At 38.5% G+C, this 21,135-nt stretch overlaps 1 protein-coding gene across 1 annotated transcript; it reads right to left on the bottom strand.

Moving 5' to 3' along the window:
* Nucleotides 1-6,808: 6,808 nt before the first annotated feature.
* Nucleotides 6,809-19,933, bottom strand: cstf3 (cleavage stimulation factor, 3' pre-RNA, subunit 3). Its single transcript, XM_037752786.1, has 20 exons — nt 19,701-19,933; nt 17,965-18,069; nt 17,717-17,812; nt 13,208-13,240; nt 12,224-12,321; nt 12,065-12,131; nt 11,948-11,982; nt 11,736-11,862; nt 11,552-11,629; nt 11,300-11,462; nt 10,588-10,697; nt 10,389-10,505; nt 10,071-10,289; nt 9,864-9,966; nt 9,197-9,266; nt 8,902-9,097; nt 8,091-8,241; nt 7,849-7,943; nt 7,662-7,722; nt 6,809-7,405 (listed from the first exon to the last, which is right to left on the bottom strand). The coding sequence occupies exons 1-20, from the start codon at nt 19,725-19,727 to the stop codon at nt 7,206-7,208; spliced, it is 2,151 nt and encodes a 716-aa protein (XP_037608714.1). The 5' UTR covers nt 19,728-19,933; the 3' UTR covers nt 6,809-7,205.
* Nucleotides 19,934-21,135: the final 1,202 nt, after the last annotated feature.

Genomic DNA, 21,135 nt, shown 5'->3' with positions numbered 1-21,135 from the left:
TCTAGCAGCAGCAACTGTGAGCGCATGTTTGTGAACTGACGGCATCAGCCAGACCAGAGCAATCGAGCATCGAGCAGATGATCACAAATATTCAGGATTAGATTAAATAGAATTTTATTAATCTCGAAGGAAATTATTGTGCCAGAGATTGCTCAAAAATACAACAAAATTACAACAAGTTCAAGTGTATAAAATAAAAAAAGTATATATTTTTATATAAAAGTATAAAAGTACTATTTCTAGTACCAGTGCCTAATAGAATAACAATTAAAGGGACTATTTGTAACTTTCAGAAATGCTTCTTAACAGCAACACCTGTGGCCGTGAAATCAACGAAAGTCAGCGTCGGGCTCGCACTTGCTCGCTCTCAATATACCTGAACGAGCATCACTCAAAACAGTGAGGCGACATAAGTCAGCTAAAACCACAATATCACTCTATATTTCAGCTGCTTGGCAGTAATGTTAGCTGACCAGACGAAGGTCTCTCCATGAACATGATTTAGATCTGATCCTAGTGTTGGCTTTTCCTGCCTAAGTGCAGGCTGAAGCAGCGGGGCTCTGCAGCGTGTCTCCCTGCTCTCTCCGCCCGCAGCCGGAGAGAGCAGAGGAGACACCGGCACCCGGTCGGTAACGAGAAGACAACGTAAATCTTTGTAGAGCTCCGTCACTTCACAAGACACGGAAAACCTCTGTTGGTCTGGAGGAGCTGCAGCATTTATTTCTGCACAAACGTCCCCTGTACATTCATTAGATATTCTCAGAGCTAAACTAACTCTTCTGCAGTGTGTAGTGAACGCGCGTTCACGTCTAGAGGTGTAGCGAGCTGAGCTGTCTGAGTGAAGGCGAGCAGGCAGAGGAGGAGGGTACAGCGGCTACACACGAACGCGCATATGCGAGCGCGCATATGTGACGACCCGCTACATTTATGCGCGTACAAAGTTACAAATAGTCCCTTTAAGTAAGATACATTTAGTAAAATGAGTAAATAAGATAAGATAAGTAAAATAAAAAAAGGTAAAGTAAGCTAACAAACAGAAAAATAAGTAATATTGCACATGTTGGACTTTAATATTGCACTAAATGAACAGTGATATTGCACATGAGAATGTAAAAAGTAGTATTGCACATGATATTTATATTATATTTGTACTCAGTGTCAGGTGTTTTCAGCTCTCCTTCCTGCAGAAGGGGGAGGAGTTATATAGTCCGATGGCCACTGGTAGGAAAGAAGGATTCATACGTAGCTTATATACACACACCGGCCACTTTATTAGGTACAAGGTGTACCTAATAAAAACTTTATTATTATATATATATATTATTTTTAAAAAGCAATTCCTAAATTAAATATATATAACACTTCATCTTACAGGTCCACAATTTTTATGGTAATTAGTAAGTAAAGTTTATTTGTATAGCATCTTTCACAGATACAAAATCACAAAGTGCTTTACAATAATAAAAAATACATCAGTCAATATTAAAAGTAGCGATGACAAGCACAGGGCTGTCAAGCTAAAAACACAACAAAACAAACAAATGAGGACAAAGACACATAAACAGGTAACAAATACAGTCAAGAAAAGGCCAATAAAAGCAATAAATTAAGTGGAGATGATTATTCAGACAAATTAACCTAAATAATTAGGTGATAATTAGCAAGTTAACCTATTTGAAATTTCTTTGGAATTACTGCCAAATTACCCCAAAATTTACTTCAAAATTTATTGAAAATGACTTTGTTATAAACATTATTTGATCATTATATTCCACTATTTCTCAATAGCTGGTAATTTATTTAATACATTTCCAAGAAAAAGAATACAAAGTTAATTGATATGTTTTATTTCCATGTCTGCTGATAAATAGATAATAATTAGCAAATAACTTCTTTGAAATTTCTTAAAAAAAACTCCCTGGATCATTACATTAGCTACCAGGTTACATTTGTGTAGACAATAAGTCACACTGTGGTGAGATTTGTGCCTGATCAGAAGTGTCTTCTATTAGTTTTGGTTTTCCACCTCCTATGAAGAGCAGCGCACAGCCGCTTCCCAAGCCTAAGGGCCCTATTTTAACCATTAGATGCTATTTTAGTATAGAATTATTAAATAATGTTTATAATAAAGTAATTTTTGATAGACATTGGTTAATTTCTGAAATGTGCTTCATATTTGATATTTGAAAATGCAATGGAAGAACTTAATAATAACCAACAATAATTCCTTTTCTTTCTTCTTCAGCAATGCGTCAACAGCAGAGTGCTCTTAAGGAAATTAGTGGGGGAGCACAAACTGAAATCTACGTCTCAGACAGCCAGGAGGCACCCAGCTGACAAACAAAGCTGCTCATAAGCCCCCGGTGTCTGAGAAGACCAGCTGTAATCTAATCCACCAAAATGTAATTGTTTTTCCAAGTTCTCCTCACCAGTCCCCACCCCAATTACAGACAACAACCACCAGGCCTGGTCAGCTGAAAAGCAGGTGTGAACACCTCTTGTCTAATCTGGTGCATCATGAGTAAACACAGCTGGGTAATAGTGAAGCAGAGTAGCCCACATGTAAACTATAGAAACCCCCTTTAAGTCTATTTAGCTTCTCATGGAAGACACAGATGTGCTTCCTCGAGTGTTTCCTATATGTTGTCCCTCCCAGCCTCATCCCAGCAGTAGTGCATGACTTACCATGAAATAATACGGTGACAAACCTCATTAACAGTGTCTTGAAAAAAAGTATATCTTCTAATTATCTTGTCAAGACAAATTGTGGGTCCACCAAGACTCAATCACGTAAAGTCACGTAATAAAGTGTAAAAAACAACTTTATTAGTACAAGAAACGCAGCATCACATATTATGATAATATTTGCATCTTATTTTTTTATACATACATACAGTATGAGGGTGCAGTCACTTCCTCCTTAGAAGGTACAGGATGTTTGTTGCCCCTGCGTCCACTTAAACCTGGCGCAAATAGCATGACACAATTTTATCCAATAAATCAGACATACCTGAAGGAAATCATACAACATCTAAAATCCTCCTCATGCTGCCTTGACATTCTGCCATCAGATTGTATGGTCTCAGAGCTTTTACAGATTGTTAATGCATCTCTTGTTTCAGGAGTCTTCCCACAGGCCCTGAAAACTGCCGTCATCAAACCACTCCTCAAAAAGAACAATCTGGACTCATCAATAGTAAATAATTACAGACCGATATCAAATCTTCCATTCTTGTCTAAAATAATTGAAAAAACAGTTTTTCAACAATTAAATAGCTTTCTGGCACTAAACAACTCTTTTAATGTCTTCCAGTCAGGTTTTCGACCTCACCACAGCACTGAGACTGCTCTTGTTAAGGTCTTCAATGACATACGATTGAACACAGACAGTGGTAGACTTTCGTTTTTTGTTTTACTGGATCTCAGTGCCGCATTCGACACGGTTGACCATAATATATAGACCGACTGGAAAACTGGGTGGGTATTTCTGGCATTGCACTCAGCTGGTTTAAATCCTACCTAAAAGACAGGGACTTCTTTGTGTCTATAGGTAATTGCAAATCTGAGCTGAACAAAATCACATGCGGAGTTCCCCAAGGCTCCATCTTGGGGCCTCTTTTGCTTAACATCTACATGCTCCCACTGGGTCAGATTTATGAGAACAACAAAATAAATTACCATAACTATGCAGACGACACAAAAATTTACATAACTCTATCACCAGGAGACTACAGTCCAATACAAGCACTGAGTGAGTGCATTGAACAAGTCAATAACTGGATGTGCCAGAATTTTCTTCAGCTGAGCAAAGACAAAACTGAGGTCGTAGTTTTTGGAGCCAAAAAGGAAAGATTAAAGGTTAGTGCTCACCTATAGTCTGTAATGTTAAAAAGCTCGGACCAAGCCAGAAACCTTGGTGTAGTCATGGACTCAGACCTGAGCTTTAACAGCCATATTAAGACAATTACAAAGACAGCCTTCTATCACCTGAAGAATATAGCAAGGATTAGAGGACTGATGTCTCAGCAGGATTTGGAAAAACTAGTCCATGCATTTATCTTCAGCCGACTTGACTACTGTAATGGCGTCTTTACTGGTCTTCCTAAAAAATCGATCAGACAGCTGCAACTGATTCAGAACGCTGCTGCTAGAGTCCTCAGTAAGACCAAGAAAGTGGATCATATCAGTCCAGTTCTGAGGTCTCTACACTGGCTCCCTGTCTTTCAGAGAATTGATTTCAAAATGCTGCTGCTGGTTTACAAAGCACTAAATGGTTTAGGGCCAAAATATATTTCTGATCTTCTGCTATGTTATGAACCATCCAGACCTCTCAGGTCATCTGGATCAGGTCTGCTTAGTGTCCCCAGAGTCAGAACTAAACATGCAGAAGCATCGTTCAGTTTTTATGCACCAAATATTTGGAACAAACTCCCAGAAAACTGCAGGACCGCTACAACTCTCACTTCTTTTAAAACAAAGCTTAAACCTTTCCTGTTTGCTGCTGCCTTTAATTAAACCAGATAATGATCTGATACTGCACTAGAGCTTTTACTCTTTTGTGTTTTATTCTATTTTAGCTTCTATCCTAGCTTTTATTTTTAGCTTGTTTTTATTTTCTAATCTTTAATGTTTTAATGTTTTTATAACTGTTTTAATTATGTCTTAATGTTCTTTTGCACTTTGTCACAATGTTCTTGAATGTTTATGTAAAGCACTTTGAATTGCCCTGTTGTTGAAATGTGCTATACAAATAAAGCTGCCTTGCTTTGCCTTATTTCCTGTACTTAAATTGCACCTGCTTTATATGAGTCTATTTCTCTTAGTCACATCTTACTTACCTATAGGATGTATTTCTTTTATTCTGCACTTGCACCTCCATCTGTTTATGTATAGGCTCAGTGCTGCTTGATGTCATACAGGGGGTGCTGACATTGGGTTTCTTACTATTACTATTCTGTAAATCTTTTATTTAACCTTTACTTAACCAGGTTAGTCCCATTGAGATTAAGAACCTCTTTTCCAAGGGAGACCTGACTAAGACGGTCAGCAGCAAGATTACAAAGTTGCAGACACAGACACAAATAGAGATAAAATACAATTCACAAACACTAAAAGCACTGAAATGTGTATTAAAAGAGAACTATCTAAAGACAAATGGTGGGACAAAAAGGAACTTCTCTGGGAGTCATCTGAACAACAAGGGAAGCTAAAACCATTGGCATGCCAAAGAGTCTGCTTCTAAAGCCTTCATTTTAGATTTAAAAATGTTTAATGATACCAGCTCCTGGATTTTCAGATCATTTTGGAGCAAATTCCAGGCTGAGGGTGCAGAATATGCAAAAGAATATTAAGCATATGTAATCTGGAAACCACTTTGTGCTTAAACTTGAGAAGTGCTATATAAATAAAATGATTATTATAGTATAGTATTAGTACATGATGTCATGTCATTACTCCTGTACGACACGAGTACTTATATACAAGAGGAGTGTTCTTCTTTATAGGTGAGGGGGGAAAAGACACTTGTTCACTTGTGATCAGGTAACTGTTCTGTGATCTCTTGCTTTGGTCTGTGGCCAGATACACACAAACATGTGCACACAAGCGCGTGCTCTAGGTGACTATCATTTGTCTCCCCCTACTGGTCAGCCAGGTGATCAGCATTGTGCAGTACAAAACCAGTTTTTGTTGTGTTATTGCAGATAGATGTTTTGCAATTTTAGTCACCATAACAAAAAATGTGTATAGTCTTACATATAAAGTGGGTTTAGGTTCATTACAGAAAACCTAATTGAGTTATTATAGGGTAGTACAAATATAAAGGTACTGGTCTAATGGCCTCTGAGAGAAGCCGCCTATCGGCCAAAATTAGAAACTTGGTTTCCAATTTCATCATATGAGTCACCTGAACGCACGTGCTTGACATGCATAAACCATTGACAGTCTGAGACATAAACATGTAGCCTAAAAACATTAACGTTTTACACAGTACAATTATTTTGTTACAGCTTTAGCTTTCTGGAGTAGGTTGTAAATCTAATGATCACCCTCTATATCCCCTGCACCCAATTCAAAATAATTACAATAATAATAAAATCCCCATTTTAGGCCATCACAATGATGCATCATCTGATTTGTAATAGGCGATCCAAGTCTATATCACGCAAATTCTCCAGTATAAGTAGGCTATAGGCCTCAACATATATCCATTCCTTTTCTGATGCATTTCTGTTGCAACATATAATTTGCACAGTCACAAGTCCACATAGCTAAAATGCAGAATTAAGACTAATGATGTTTCAAAGCTATCTTGCCCTTATGTAGATAGTAGAACTGCCCCCTTAGTCGACTAATTGGGCGTTTTGGTCTCAGCTGACTAAGATTTATTTAGTCAATTAGTCGTTTTTTATGCTTTTTTCATACAGAATAACATATTTCCAAGAAACTTATGAGCACATCTCTGGTAAACACAAGATTTAAAGTGGTGCTTTTGTGTGATTCTTTACCGAGAAGCTCAGTTTTACAGATCCGTCGATTAAATCAACTAATTGATTAGAGTGTTAGTCGCTTAAGAATTTCTTTGGTCGAGGAAAGCCCTAGTAGAAAAGATAGATCGAAGCCTATTAAATCCTACTGTCAGAGGGAATCTGAATATTTGAACAGAGATGATTGATCTTTTCCGCTAAGTCATATCATATGCTGCCCCTTAGTGGTAATAACAAGGCCTGGCATGGCTGTGCAGATTACAGAGAAAGACAGCAATGCAGCATAAAGCATAAGTTAAGTGAAATAAAAAAAGAAAATCTGGTTGAATTCTTTCCATTTTTATTGAAAGGAATTGTGTTTCCACCAGTTATCTAAAAAAAAAAAAAAAAAAAGCTTGATTCCACTTTGCCATCACTGGAACATCACAAGGCCAAAATGAGCTGTGTGCCAAAATCAAAGGTTGAATTAAAAATTTTGTACAGTATAATGGTCAGTCTTTAAAAATAAAAACTGTTAACAAAGAAAAAAGCCACAAGAACACTCAGATGTACATACTGTATGTATGTCTGTGTGAGTGTGTGTGTGTGTGTAGGTATGCTTCTTCTGTACAGAGATAAACGTATAATCTGTCAGACGCACTTAGAAATGTGGACATGAACGTTTACCCCGTGTGGACCATCTGTTAAGATTACATTCTCGTAGTGTGTGTTATAGTCGGTTTATCGAATCCTCTTCTGTTGGCGTGCGCGGTAGATGTCGTGTATGGGCGGAGCCACGGCTCCTTTGTCGTCCTCCTCGTCGGAGTCTGCGTTAGGCCTCTTGAGTGACTTGGCAACCGCATGGTTCTCCATGGATCCATTGCCCTCCCCTCCTGCATCGGGCTGTCTACCAGTGATCAGCTCTACAGCAGCATCAACAGCTGTAGAGACAGAAAATACATCATTAACACGTCAAATAGGGGGCAGAACAACATTTTGACACACTGGAACACATTTATGCCAATTCATGTTAACAGTTGTCAAGATATTTTTACTCTGGATCCAAGTGTCGGTTTTGATCACTGGATGACTGCCCAAACATCTGACTGACATTTCCATCACCAGAACCACGTTGCTCGTGTGGCTAAATATAGAAATGGTCTGGTTACATCCAAAGCGCTGACAAAAGCAACTTACTCTCAGGAAGTGTGCATCTCCTGAATGATTCCATGAGCTCATCCACTTGAACAAAAGGTCCCTGCAGCGAGAAACATTCACAAAGTTATTGCATTCTAGTAGAAAAAAAACTCCTGCTCCTTTCATCTTTTATTCATTATGAGCTTGATAGTATTAAGCTGCTGCTGCTGCTGCTGCTGCTACTCACAGTGAAGCACGTAGGCGGAGGCAGCAGCTTCATTAGGACTACAGCAGCTGGGGGGACTGGGAAAACTCCACCAGGGACAGGGTGTAAACCTGGAGCTGTGGGAAGGAACATCAAAGATGGATCTTTTTATGTGTTGAGTAAATGAAGGAGAGACAGCATAGCAACAAGCACGCAGTTTCACTGATTTGTTCCAACATCCAGTGGAGTTGAGTGAAGACCTCGGGCAGCTATTGACTACGTACGAGCAAGGTGACGTGGCTGGAAGGGGATCATCTGATTGGTGTCGGGTTTGGGGTACTCTGGTTTACGGTCAGCTTCATCCTTTTGTGCCGGCGTAGAGGGCGTCACCACCGTCTCTGGGAGCATCGCTGCCAGTTTGGCACGAGACACATCCTACAAAAAACACATAGTGGAGACAGTTTGAATATCAGTTGAGAGAAAAGCCTTATCTGTGTTGCGTTATATTTATTGCAGCCAGGGTTCACATAAAAACAGAATACAAAAAAGACAACATTAATGACACATCAACACAATAAAACACAGACCTAGTAAAGGGAAATGGAAATTTGTCCCAAGTACACATATACAATCGTGCAAAAAGTGTGCAAGGGAAGTGCAAAAAGTGCAGCCAGAGTGCTATATGCTTTTGAGCATATTAATAACACTTGGGAAGAAGGAGAAGTGGAATGTATGAGTTCTCCTAACGGGTACCCTGAAACAACGTACAGCGGGCAAAAGCTGGAACTCCTTCGGGAGTGGATGGTCCTGGCAGTCCAATATAGCATTAGCCCTTTAATGGATAACTAATAACGCCTACTCAAAATCTTATTGGCCATTTTAACAACATTTCCAAGTTTGTTCTTGTTGGACAGATTTAAATTTCCAAACCAAGCAAATATACAAAGGGTTGAAACAGATTCAATAAAATATCTGTAAAAGAGAGAAACCAAATACTTGTAGTCCTTCGCTACGTCAATGTCAACACCATTAACATCAGTTGGCAGTGGGCCTGGCGGTGAACACGTGCCACTGCTTTGGCAGCAAGATACACACCTTGTATCCGAGGGCCTTCAGTTCACTAGTCGAGCAGGGATACAGGTCCATGAACTTGTATCTGTCTACAAGCAAGGCTGTTTCTTTGCCCTCGTACTCGTCCTTGAAAGCCGTGAATCGCCTGCGCTCCACTTTCAGGATACTGGCCAGGTCTCCTATGTTACTCTCGAAAGCCAGGAACCGAGCCCAGATCTCGCTGAAGGATGAGAGAAAAACAAAAAAAATCAACAAAAAATCGTAAGAGACATTGATTATTACGCCGCTTACATGCAACTTAATCAATACTTGACATTACCCTGACTTTTCTGGTGACAAGCTCCCTGAGGTGAGGACCCGTTCAAACAGAACCCTGGTGTTGTTGTCCTCTGAAGAGGAAAAGGAAGAAAAAACAAGGTTACACATTTATCTTTCATTACAATGACAATAATGTAGGTTTCATTTCATCAACAGCTGACACCAGGACATCACTGCTACCTCAGCATCAAAGCAACTTCTTTTACATTAATAGTAAAGAACATATTTCCTACTAGGGGTGGGGGAAAAAATCAATACAGCATAGTATTGCAATATTTTGCGTGGCAATATTGTATCGATACATGGACGCCAAGTATCGATCTTTTATTATATAATCTATTAACCTCTTAACCATCCGATGGCATAGCGCGCCACTATTCTGTCTTTCGGAGGTTGCAGCGGGCCCAGTTTTAAAGCTACAATGAAGATACTGGTATCACATGAAACTAGAAAACGGAGGAATCAATTGGTACCAACAATCATGTTAGCGTCACGCTCTTAAGTTACACTACATTTTGGTGAGTAAAAAACTGGCATGGCCATTTTCAAAGGAGTATATCGTATATTATAGTATCATGATAATATCCTATCGTGGGGCCTCTGGTGATCCCCACTCCTATTTCCTACACTGTGTGTATTAACTCTGCATTTTATTACACACAACCTACCGTTAAGGTGTGAGAGGTAATCAATGTATGCCAGTATGTACTCAGGAATGTCCCCGTATTTCTTCAAACCAAGCTCAAAAATCTTGAAGGCCACCGATTTATCCTGTGAGGAAAGATGAAAAAAAAGTTTACCCAAAAAAGAAGACATTTAAGATTGATTTTTAGTCCCACCGTACATATACTAAACATGTGATTATGTGTACTAACCTTGCTGCAGTAGTACTCCATCAGTGCTGCTGTCACATACACGTGGTGACGCGTACGTAGATCCTCTCGGGCCTTTTTGAAGATGGTGCGACCCGACTTGATCCCTTCCGCCCTCCTGGCGAACTTCATGTACTGAATGTAGACCAGTGTTGGGTCGATGTCCTCGATGAGCAGCAGTTTGTTATAGATGCTGTGGACCTTCTCGTACTTCATGCGACTCTACGAGGAAAGCAAAAGATATATACAGATAAGTCCCTCGTGTTTTCTTACCGTGTTGATTACAGTTTGTGTTGAATGAGTAAGCGACTGGACACTCACCTCTTCATAGTCTGCGAAAGAAAAGTACAGCAACATGTTCTTCTTCAGGAGAGTCCCGATGGCACGTTCATAGATGTTAGCTGCCTCGTCACTGAACAGCTTGGAGTTATTCATATCCTGAGAGGAAAAACAGTTAAAGAATTAATGGACCGTTTAACTTCTGTTTGATTTCTGCGTCTGAAAGGTTTTTGTCTCTTACCCCTTTCTCTGCCAGCAGTTTGCTGGACTGTTCCAGGTACTGTGCTGCCTCATACCATACGTCAGGATGGTGGCCCAGCACCAGCAGGCACTGCTCATACGCAAACATCACTGCAACACAGAACACAACAGCAATTCATAAAATACAGAAGCAATGCATTTAAAACTGAGTGAGGAGAAAAGTGTCAACCTACGCCCTCTAGTGGCCGTCTAGAGAAAGCTTCATACATTATGTATGTCCATAGACAGATGTTCAAAAAATGATTAAATTGCATACCAGCGTAATTACTGGAATCACAGGCCTTTTGGGGCATGTGCAGCAAAGATTTACAAATTCCAACTAGAGCTGCAATGATTAATCAATTAGTTTTCAAGTATTAAATTAAACTGCAACTATTTTGATAATCGATTTGAGTAATCTTTTAAGAAAAAAAGTCTAAATTCTCTGATTCCAGCTTCTTAAATGTTAATACTTTCTGGTTTCTTTACTCCTCTATGAGAGTAAACTGAATATCTTTGGCATTTGATGACGTCATCTTGGGCTTTGGGAGACACTGATCGACATTTTTTCACCATTTTCTGACATTTTATAGACCAAACAACTAATCGATTAATTGAGAAAAATATCAACAGATTTGTCGGCAATGAAAATACTCGTTAGTTGCAGCCCTAAGTCCAACACAACACAATATTTTCTGACTACAACTAGTCACCTCTCTTTGTGATAAGGGTCTGGTCTTCTGTGCGCAGTGGATTGCTTTTCTCCCACTGGATGTACTTCTTCCACATTTCCACTTGCTGGGCTTCCTGAGGGGAGTTCTGGGGCGGTACTGAGGGTGCGTTCCTGTCCAACCCCTTCATCACAGTCTCGTACTCCTGAAGTACACAAACCATGCGATGATCTCTGTTAGTTTACAGACAAGCACAATGATTCAAAAGAGGTCTGTGCATATTAGTGATCTCACCTTTGCCACTCTCCTGGCATTCATGTAGTCTCTACTTCGGTCCTCAATCATCTTTTTGGCCAAGTGCACATTGATTCCCTGTTCATGAAATAGACAGAGTCAGTCTAGCTCTCACATTTTAACAGCTAAAACTCCGTATGTGCAAAGATGCATAGGTAGACAGAGGCCTTTGTGGGTCACTCACCTCCTCATATTTGCTATAATCTCTCCAGAGCTGCTCAATGTTGATCATGGGGTTCACACAGCCTCTCTGGTACACCCGCCGTACTGCAGTGATTCTCTGGTTTTCTGCGTATGAGCCCACAGCCTCACTGATGGAACACAGGACAAAAAAATGTCAACATTTAAGAGATGCAGTTTATGAAGTCTCAGAATATTACAGGAAGAAACACTTACACTCCTTTGAGGAAGTTGATGTAGTCCACCCAAATCTGAAGGGAGGAAAGAAAAGCTGTTAGGTGTCAGAAGTTAACAGAAACTTGAATACACTGTTACTAATTAATAGTTTTGTACCTGATAAGACATAATTTCCATGCCAATTTTATCCAGGGCAAAGTCATACGCCTGGGCCATCTTCTCTCTGAGGGTCAGACAATGAAGTAATGTATGTGTATTTCATAGTAAAGCAGCGTGTCAACATATTTAACCCCACTATACAGCTTGTGCTCTTACTTGTAGCTGGGCAGCTTTCCTTTGGTCTCTCGAACATACGAGAGGTAACATTTCCACAAGTCGATGTGCAACACTTTCATTAGGCATCTCTGAAACAACTACAGGGGCAAGAGTACAAGATCATATAACTAGAATAGACACATGTTTACATATACTGTATATATTCTACTTCACTTGTATAAACACATGCTCAAAACTGTTGATCATTAGTGGCATATCCCACGTAGGAGGATTATCAGAGCAGCAGTTTTTTTTACTTCAGCCTGTATGCTAGATTTTGGAGGAGGCTCCATGTTTTACTCAGCCCAGTTGTGTAGTGCATTGTAGTTATTCTGCTTCAATAGGTGGGCCTCAGATGTGCCCTACATTTCAGTGAGCTCCTTCAAACTCTAATGAACACACCAGAGTCTGAAGCTTGTTTGAGGGATGAGTTGGATTGACATTCAGGCAAAAACTGAACAGGAGACACTCACATCATTTGTGTTTGTGGAAACAAATCAATTCCAAACCAACGCAGAGGTTAATAGTGTCCTTGGTTGAATATATTTACATTTAAATTAAAATCAGGGTTATATATTAAAAAGGTGTTACCAACAGAGATGAAATAATAACCTAATAATACAACCATGGGTAGTAACAACTACAGTAGCTATGGTTGCAAGCCTGTATGCAGGGAAATCATCTTGCACTTCATTTTCAAGAAAGGCATTTTCTCCCATCTGCACTTTCTCTGTTTGTTGGGACCAAAATGACATGCTCTTCACATTTATGTTTTACACGCCTCATACTACAATGATGTTCTCAATGGACGCTATAATCGTGTGAATGCATATTCTAGTGGAAATCATAAAACTCATTACATTGACACACATTATTACATACACATTATTAAACAGCTGGACTAATAAGAAACAGTCAGGCGACCCTTCTCCGATTATCAAAATCACACAGTGCTCAGCCTCCAGGACTGTGATGGACACTTACCTTTTCTACCTTGTCATAGTTTTTAGCCTTGATCTGCAAATCAGAGTGTAAATGCAATGTTAATTCAAACATCTCTACTTTTATGGCTTGCAGTAAACATGCATTCATGCAAAATGTGACCTCTCATTCAAACACACACACACACACAGGACCTTTTAGATCAACAAAGTGAAATTCACACAAGAATGACAAAACTACTTTTAAAAAGAAAGGGGTTTATTTTCTTTGTAGATTGTGTCACATGGAACGCCTTCGTAGCCAAGTGGTTACAGCGCATGCCACTTTACTGCAACCTTCAAAAAAAGATTGTGCCACAAAACCCAGAAAAACACCAGTGCCTACATGTTACAGAAAAAAATGTAAATATTGAAATCGTGCTATTTGTATATTAGGGTAGTTAGTATTTGATATAAAAAAAAGAAAACTTCCTTTCACAATCTTAGGTGAGCGTGTTACCTTATTAAACAGTTACTGCAATAAATGTCATATGGCCTGCTGCTGACGAGCTGAAGCAACAGTCTCACAGCAGCCTCCAGTACAGACAGTAGAAGCTGTTGTTTCTGTGGTATTAGCACTCCATACTTTAATGTGCTCTACAAAGTTAAAAAGCTGACTTTAACAGTTTGGCCTGGAAGTTACATAAAGTAATCGTTTACATGGTAGGTAAATATTCCGAAGGAACTGAGAATGTACAGTGTAAGATTCCTGTTTTGTTACAGTGAAATAGTCAAATTATTAACAACATTGCATGGCAGGTGAAAGTTTAAAAGCAAGCCTACACAATGAGATAATATTCACACAATACAGTTTATCTGGGAGTGTGCTGTGGCCTGTTGATTGTGATTCCACATATTGTGATAGTAACGTCCCTGGTTCGATCCCCGCTCAACTGTCCACTATTGATAACAGGCCCAAAAAATACTTTTAAAACCCTAAAAGTATCTGTGTCTAAATTGAAATGTCAAATACAGTACAAAAAATTCAAAGAAAAATGCATCATTTAACAATGCAAGATTTAGAATTCATTCAGGTAATTATGCAATCAATGAACAAAGCAATGCAAAACTCTGAGGTGTTGCATGCATTCCACGCGAATGGCTAACTTAATCTCTCGTACAACACAAGGGAAAAAAATTCAAATTTGGTACATCTACACTGGACCCCTATGAAAATATACTTTCTAAGAAAAATAATTGCTAAAGCTGAACTTTTGTAAAACTACGCAGTAAACGCCAACTGCAGTGTAGAGTGCCTTTAGGGTAACTTCCCAAAAAAAAGACTGACCTACATTACTCATTCCAGGCACTGCAACAGCACATCTGACTCAAGGCTAATTAGACTCTCTAATAGACTGTGATAATGGTACAATGGTGCTGGTGAGATTGTTATAGATCTTTCTAGATGCTTGTCCTGGAGGGAAACATTACTACACCTCTCGTGGCTGCTTTAAGGGCGTGTCCTTAGCCACACAAAGCACAATCTGTACCAAAGATCACTGCCAGAAAAAGAAAATCTACAACACACCTATATGATCCTTTAAGCACACTATTGACCTACTTTATTATGAGAAAAGAAAGTTCACATAATAAAAACATAAACGCAATAATTACACTACTGAGACCCAATTTTTCTCAGGTCCAACACCCAGTAAAAGCACAGTACTGACTGATACTGAAACTCGACCGCATTTGGTTCCGCTTTAAAGTTATTTATGCGGTACAATATTGCAAATACAAGCAATAACACTGTCATATTTCCCTTCTATGAGAAAATAAATTTGACTCTAAACTAATCTGAATAATGCACGTTTCTTTTTTAGTTCCTGCTGGTTTCTCCCTCAAGATAAACAAAAAAAAGCGATAAAAATAATCTTTCAAAAAAAAAAAAAAAAGCATGACAAAATGTATCCTGAAATAGTCTTTTAAGACTGACAGAGTGGGGGAGTTGGCCTCAATTTGCTGTTATGGGGGACAAAACATAATTCAACAATAAACTCCAGCCTTGTGTCAGACATGTGCTGGCACCTTCTCTCCACAGGGCGTTTCATTGAATGCACTGTGTGAAATAATTCAGATTGAACTGGACTCTCTAAAAGGTTCTGAGCAATGAAGGAAAAGGACTCAACGATGATTTGCCTAGTATGCAACTTTTACAAATGAGGTCTATGTAAAACCTCCAGAGAACCAGGCTCCCACACAAACACAAGGATCAGAAGGATACACTGTGCCTTTAAGGTGAACGTGCTTTGTATTCTACGGCAAGAAAAGGTGCTGAGTGTGGAGAGTTTCACCCCACAAGAGGGTTTTGTGAGGCTATGGGGGTTTCAAACATGGGTCATTAAATTAATAGTTCTGACCTACATGTAGTTCTAATGAAGGGGGTGGGGGGGTAATTCACATACTTGGCAAATAAGGTATTTATACTATTAATTGCAAGCTATGAAAATGTACTGAAAACAGATGCCTTGGTTTAAAAATCTGATTGAGGACTAAACTGTCTGCGCTTAAAGCTCCCTCCAGAATAAAATGAAATAAATAACTTTATGCTAATTAAAATGTCCAGTCTCTCATTCCAGCAAACAGAAAGCTCTATGCAAATCTGCCAAACAAGTATCTTGGGTTGTTTGGGCTGAATTGTGGTTTGGAGTTAAGTGGGGAGAGGTGATGGCTAAATAATAAATAGGTGAAAAGAAGCTTTTCTGCCCACTTTCCCCTTAACTTCCTATTAAAAGTGAGTATTTATATTTGGTAGGAACCTAAAAACCAACCAAAAATGGCCTAAAAGTCTACATTCGCAGGCACAACTTATCACTTACATATGCTAACCTAATCACTTGACAATAAAACATTAAAAAGCCTAATCATTAATTATAAATCACTCCAACAACTGGGTGCTAATATCTGTTTACTATAGATGCACTAAATTGTCCCCTTACTCCACGGATACTTTTGGTAATTATCAATCCGCCAATAATCAGTCTCTAAAACTGCAACTGTATGAGATTTTAAGCATTTTAATTCAAAATATAAATTTCACTATCTGGGAAGATAATCAGGGTAATAATGGGCTTGTTTCAAACTAATATTAAATCTGTACATGTACTGTGTGCGTCTGTCACAAAATTTAAGCTTCAGTGATGTTAGGATGTTTAAATCTACTTTCTTCTCTCTGATCTTCTGCATATTCTTTACGATCCACAAATGAAACATCCCTACTAGCTGTATAACTGCTCTGCTCTGCCCTGCCTTGGTTATGTTGCTGCTGTCCATCAATTTTGTTAGTGGGTACTATGTTCGTAGTGTGAAGAGTTACACTGATGCTTCACTGGCACAAGTACAGTTAGTGCCATCTGTAGGCTAGAATAAATCAGTATGGGCTGATCCTGAGAAGCCTAGTCCGTTAGGAAAAGGCTGCAATGTATTCCTTTCCCATTTCATAACACATGTATGTCCATTTCATCAAATAATTGGGCCTTTTCTTGCACTTGAGTAGGGCACTGGGGGCAGGGGTAGCTTCACCCAGGGGAGCAACCCCACAACAACAAACCACAACTATTACAACCTCAACATAGAGCAACATCCAACTCACAGCATAGAGGGAATCATTATCCAGAACTACACACTGGACTTTAAACTAGAAGCTAAATTCTGATGCTTGATAATGCTTTTAAACTGTGTGCAAACAATGTGCTTAACACCAAATGCATTAGTCATCTGCAGAGGTGGAGGGCGTCAGAAAATGCACTTCACCTGGTTAGCAAAAATGATTATGTGCAAGGGAAAAAGAATCATCCAATCAGTAGCTTATTGCATAACAGCAAAGCCTGTTGATGGCATCAAGGCAAATGGGTCACTGGCCGTATATTCAGTAGGAGTGGGGAGTGGGGGGAACTGTCTCCAGGAAAGAATGGGCCACACAAGCAAAATATTTGTTTATAAACTTACCCGAAAGAAATGACACAGGAGGCAATAAATTGACACGACAAGTAAATAAAAGGCTAATGCACTCCAATACCATTAAAATAGTTTTAATACTGTTGCAGACCAAACATGCAACAAATGCACTTTACCCCATTTAAATATGACGCAGAGAATATGTTTGTTTTTTTTAAATCCTGGGAACATAAGTAGTTTCTGAAAAAGAAATGTTAGAGCTAATTTCCCCTTTGTTTGTGTTTAAAAGGTACAATTCTGAATGAGTCTAGCTAGAGCCTGACAAATTAAAAGTGATTTTACATCTATGTTCATTACAGGTCCTTCATAGTGTAGGATATTCTTAGGCAGGTAGATAGATGCGTTCAACTGTCAAAACGTCTTTATTTGACCATCAATAATAAACTTGATAACTGCAACCAAACCAAGTATAGTCAGGCCTAGTGACTCAAAACAAGAATTGTGACTTTAAACTTCATTGAAGAATGAGACATTTTGTTTGTGTGAAAATCACATTGTTGATCATGTTAGAAAAATCCCCCAGCCATGCACACTAGAGAAAAGAAAAAGTATTAACCTCGGCTTCAATGAATAGTTTCCAGAATCTGCCAGAGCTTGGGAACTGCGTGACAAGTCGTTCATATGTCTTCCTGGCTTTATCTATGGGTTGGTTCTAAAGAAGGAGAATGCATTTACGTTCAAACACTATTGATTAAAGAAGGGCTTTGTATAGATTTGTATCTATTAAACCTTAACCCCATTATCCCCCACCACCCGTATTCCCAGTTTGCTTAACCCCAGGAATACAACTCTGTGTCACTAAACCTGTGCTTCTCGAATCAGAATGCTCCATGCGTCAAGGTCATATGGGTTATCTTCCAACTTCTTCTCTGCCTTCTTCACCTTCTCTGGAATATACTCTGTCGCTGCCTGCAAGACACAAAGACACAGTAAAAAAAAATAAAAAATGGGTTATGCTGCTGAATAGACTTGCAATGTGATGCTTTTTGTTGTGGTGACGACTCTAGGGGGATGAGGAGGATCAACATGATAACACTAAATACAGGCTTATTATGTCCTCCCGAACTCTGATGTCTCCTCTGTCTGAGTTGAACACGTGCAATGGAAATGTGCAATAACACGTTGCTCACTTGTGTCACTTTTGCAATGTAAATACTGTAAATCTACTGTTACGGATATTTGCAATGACATGCTGATCACTCTGTGCAATAATAATAATTATCTGACGGACACTTTGTGCAATAATCTGGCAAAACTGTCATCTCACCAATATACATATTGTATTTTTATATTTTTTTATTGTATTATCTTTTTTAGCACCTATGGGATTGTCACAATCTAATTTCGTTGTACTACACAATGACAATAAAAGGGCTTAAATCTTGAATCTATCTGCCTACCTATTGTAAATGCACAAAGTCTTGATATACACAATTTGTATCTTCTCACCAAATATTTATAATATAAACATATTATACATAAATATTGAAAATGTAGTGATAATTTCCCCATATTTTATCTATTGTATTGTTTTGTGCTGCAATGCATAGCTTTGTATTGTGTGTGTATACTGTATATATAAGCTACATATGAATCCTGAATATTTGTGGTTATCTGCTCGATGATCCTCGTATTTTATATTTTATGTAGTATTATTTTTAAAATTTATATTGCACTATCTCTTTTTTATTGTATTATCTTCATTAGCACCTATGGGATTGTCAAACTAATTTCGTTGTACTACACAATGACAATAAAGGGCTTGAATCTTGAATGGGTTCAGTATTGATTTTATTTATTTATATATATATATATATATATATATATATATATATATATATATATATATAAATAATAAGGCCCTGTCATCTTACCAATATACATATTGTATTTTTATATTTTATATTTGGGATTGTCACAATCTAATTTGGTTGTACTACACAATGACAATAAAGGGCTTGAATCTTGAGTGGGTTCAGTATTGATTTGATATATATCTATATATATATATCTATACCTATAGATATATATATATAGATATAAGGCCCTGGATGCTTGGCCACGCCTCTGCAGTGTGTGTGGAGTGAACATAAAACCGTGCGGCTATTTAAGAAGTAAATCACGTTACAAACATTGAAAACAGATTGTTTCCACCTCCAGTAGCTAACACACTTTAGGTCTTTATAGCTGCTGGCACCAGAAGGAAGCATCCAACACCGTGAACATGTTACACTGACTACCAGGATGTAACTGGAAATGCAAGTTAACGTGCAGCTGATGTTTAAGTAGCAACAATGCTAGTTAGCTAATTAGCCAGCCAATATGGCGTACAAACAGGCTAAAGTTGAAGATTTACGACTAAAAAACAGCCAAAACAAGCTCCATAATTGTGTTATATTAACCAATACTGACGTATAAACGTTAACATAGTGCTTATAGTGCAGACTTTACATGCTATAGTTATCAGAGAACAACACACACTAGCTGAATGATGCTAGCTCGGTTAGCTTGGTTAGCTGGCTGCATGTTGCTATCGTTACCTGGTCGGCGGCTCCCTCGGTCGTCATGGCAGCAGGAGGAAAGCTACGTTACTAATGCTCTATAAATTGGTTTTAACGCTCAAATTATAAACGTGATGGCAATTTTTTAAAAAGGGACTAAGTAATCGGCATAGCTTCAGATGGGTCGATCACATCAAGCCCTCAAAGCTAACTAGCTGCTCCTCTGCTCGCCGATAGCTCTCAAAATGGCGAGGAAACTTGTGGCTTCCGCTCCGGGGAGGGGGCGCGAGCAGCAACAGCAACAGCACTTCCGGTGGTGGTGAATACTTCAAAATAAAACATGATACTCCACAAAACTAATCTGACTAAAGTTTTTTTTTTTTTTAAACAATATTTTTATTGAATTTACATATAGACATATATACATATATACACATACAGACAGACTAACAATATTAATAATTAAATTATACAATGAAATGTTTAGTCAGAATTTCAAAGAAAGAGAGACATGACATTTCATGTTTCACTTATCCAACAAAGAAAACAAAGAAAATAAAAGATAAGACAAAATAAATAAATACCTCAAAGAAGAGAAAAACAACAACAACAACAACAACAACAACAACAATTTAGACAACAGCACTCAACAACACACAGCAGTTTCAATTTGACTGTGCTCCCTGACGTCCAAGAAACTCCAAGAAAGGTTTCCAAATATTTTCAAATTCTGCTGCTTTTCCTCTGGTTATGTATGTAAGTCTCTCCAGTACAACACAAGATGCCATCTCCCTCACCCATACATGTATCGGAGGTAAATCCATTTTTCTCCAAGACAAAGCTATCATTCTCCTGGCCTGCAGGAGTCCAAAGTTAATTAAAATTAACTGTTTTGAGCTAACGATAAAGTTATCTGGATATATACCTAGTATACATATCTTTGCTAATCTGACTAAAGTTAGTGTGAAAATACAAACTAAAACTCCCCAGCTTGCTGGAGAAATCGTGGAAATCAGAACGCACATAATTACCAGTTTTTTGGGGATTGTCCTGTCGTTCAAGATCATTGGAGAGAGATTCATGATGCCTTACAAGATATTTTCAGATGTCATGTTCCCATGGCGTGCAATACTTTATTTTTTGGAGTTATGCCTCAAGAATGGTTGAAAAGAGACAAATATTTGTCAAATATATTGCTGGTAGCTGGTAAAAAGGCTCTGATGAGGAAATGGTTATCACAGGAGAGCCCAACTCTGAATACATGGATGGACATCACAATGGACATTTACAAAATGGAAAGGATAACAGCATATGTTAACCATAAACTGGAATTATTTGTGTCACGCTGGGTCAACTATGTCACACCTAACAGGCCAGGTTTTATTTTTACAAATCTATGATTGTATGATAATGACAAGATCACTCCCTATTTGTTCATGAAAAATGTCTTAAAAAAAGTTTGAAAAATGTTGCA

The sequence above is a fragment of the Sebastes umbrosus genome, chromosome 2 (assembly GCF_015220745.1).
Source record: "Sebastes umbrosus isolate fSebUmb1 chromosome 2, fSebUmb1.pri, whole genome shotgun sequence".
NCBI classification, from domain to species: domain Eukaryota; kingdom Metazoa; phylum Chordata; class Actinopteri; order Perciformes; family Sebastidae; genus Sebastes; species Sebastes umbrosus.
This window is presented reverse-complemented; position numbering and strand designations above follow the sequence as displayed.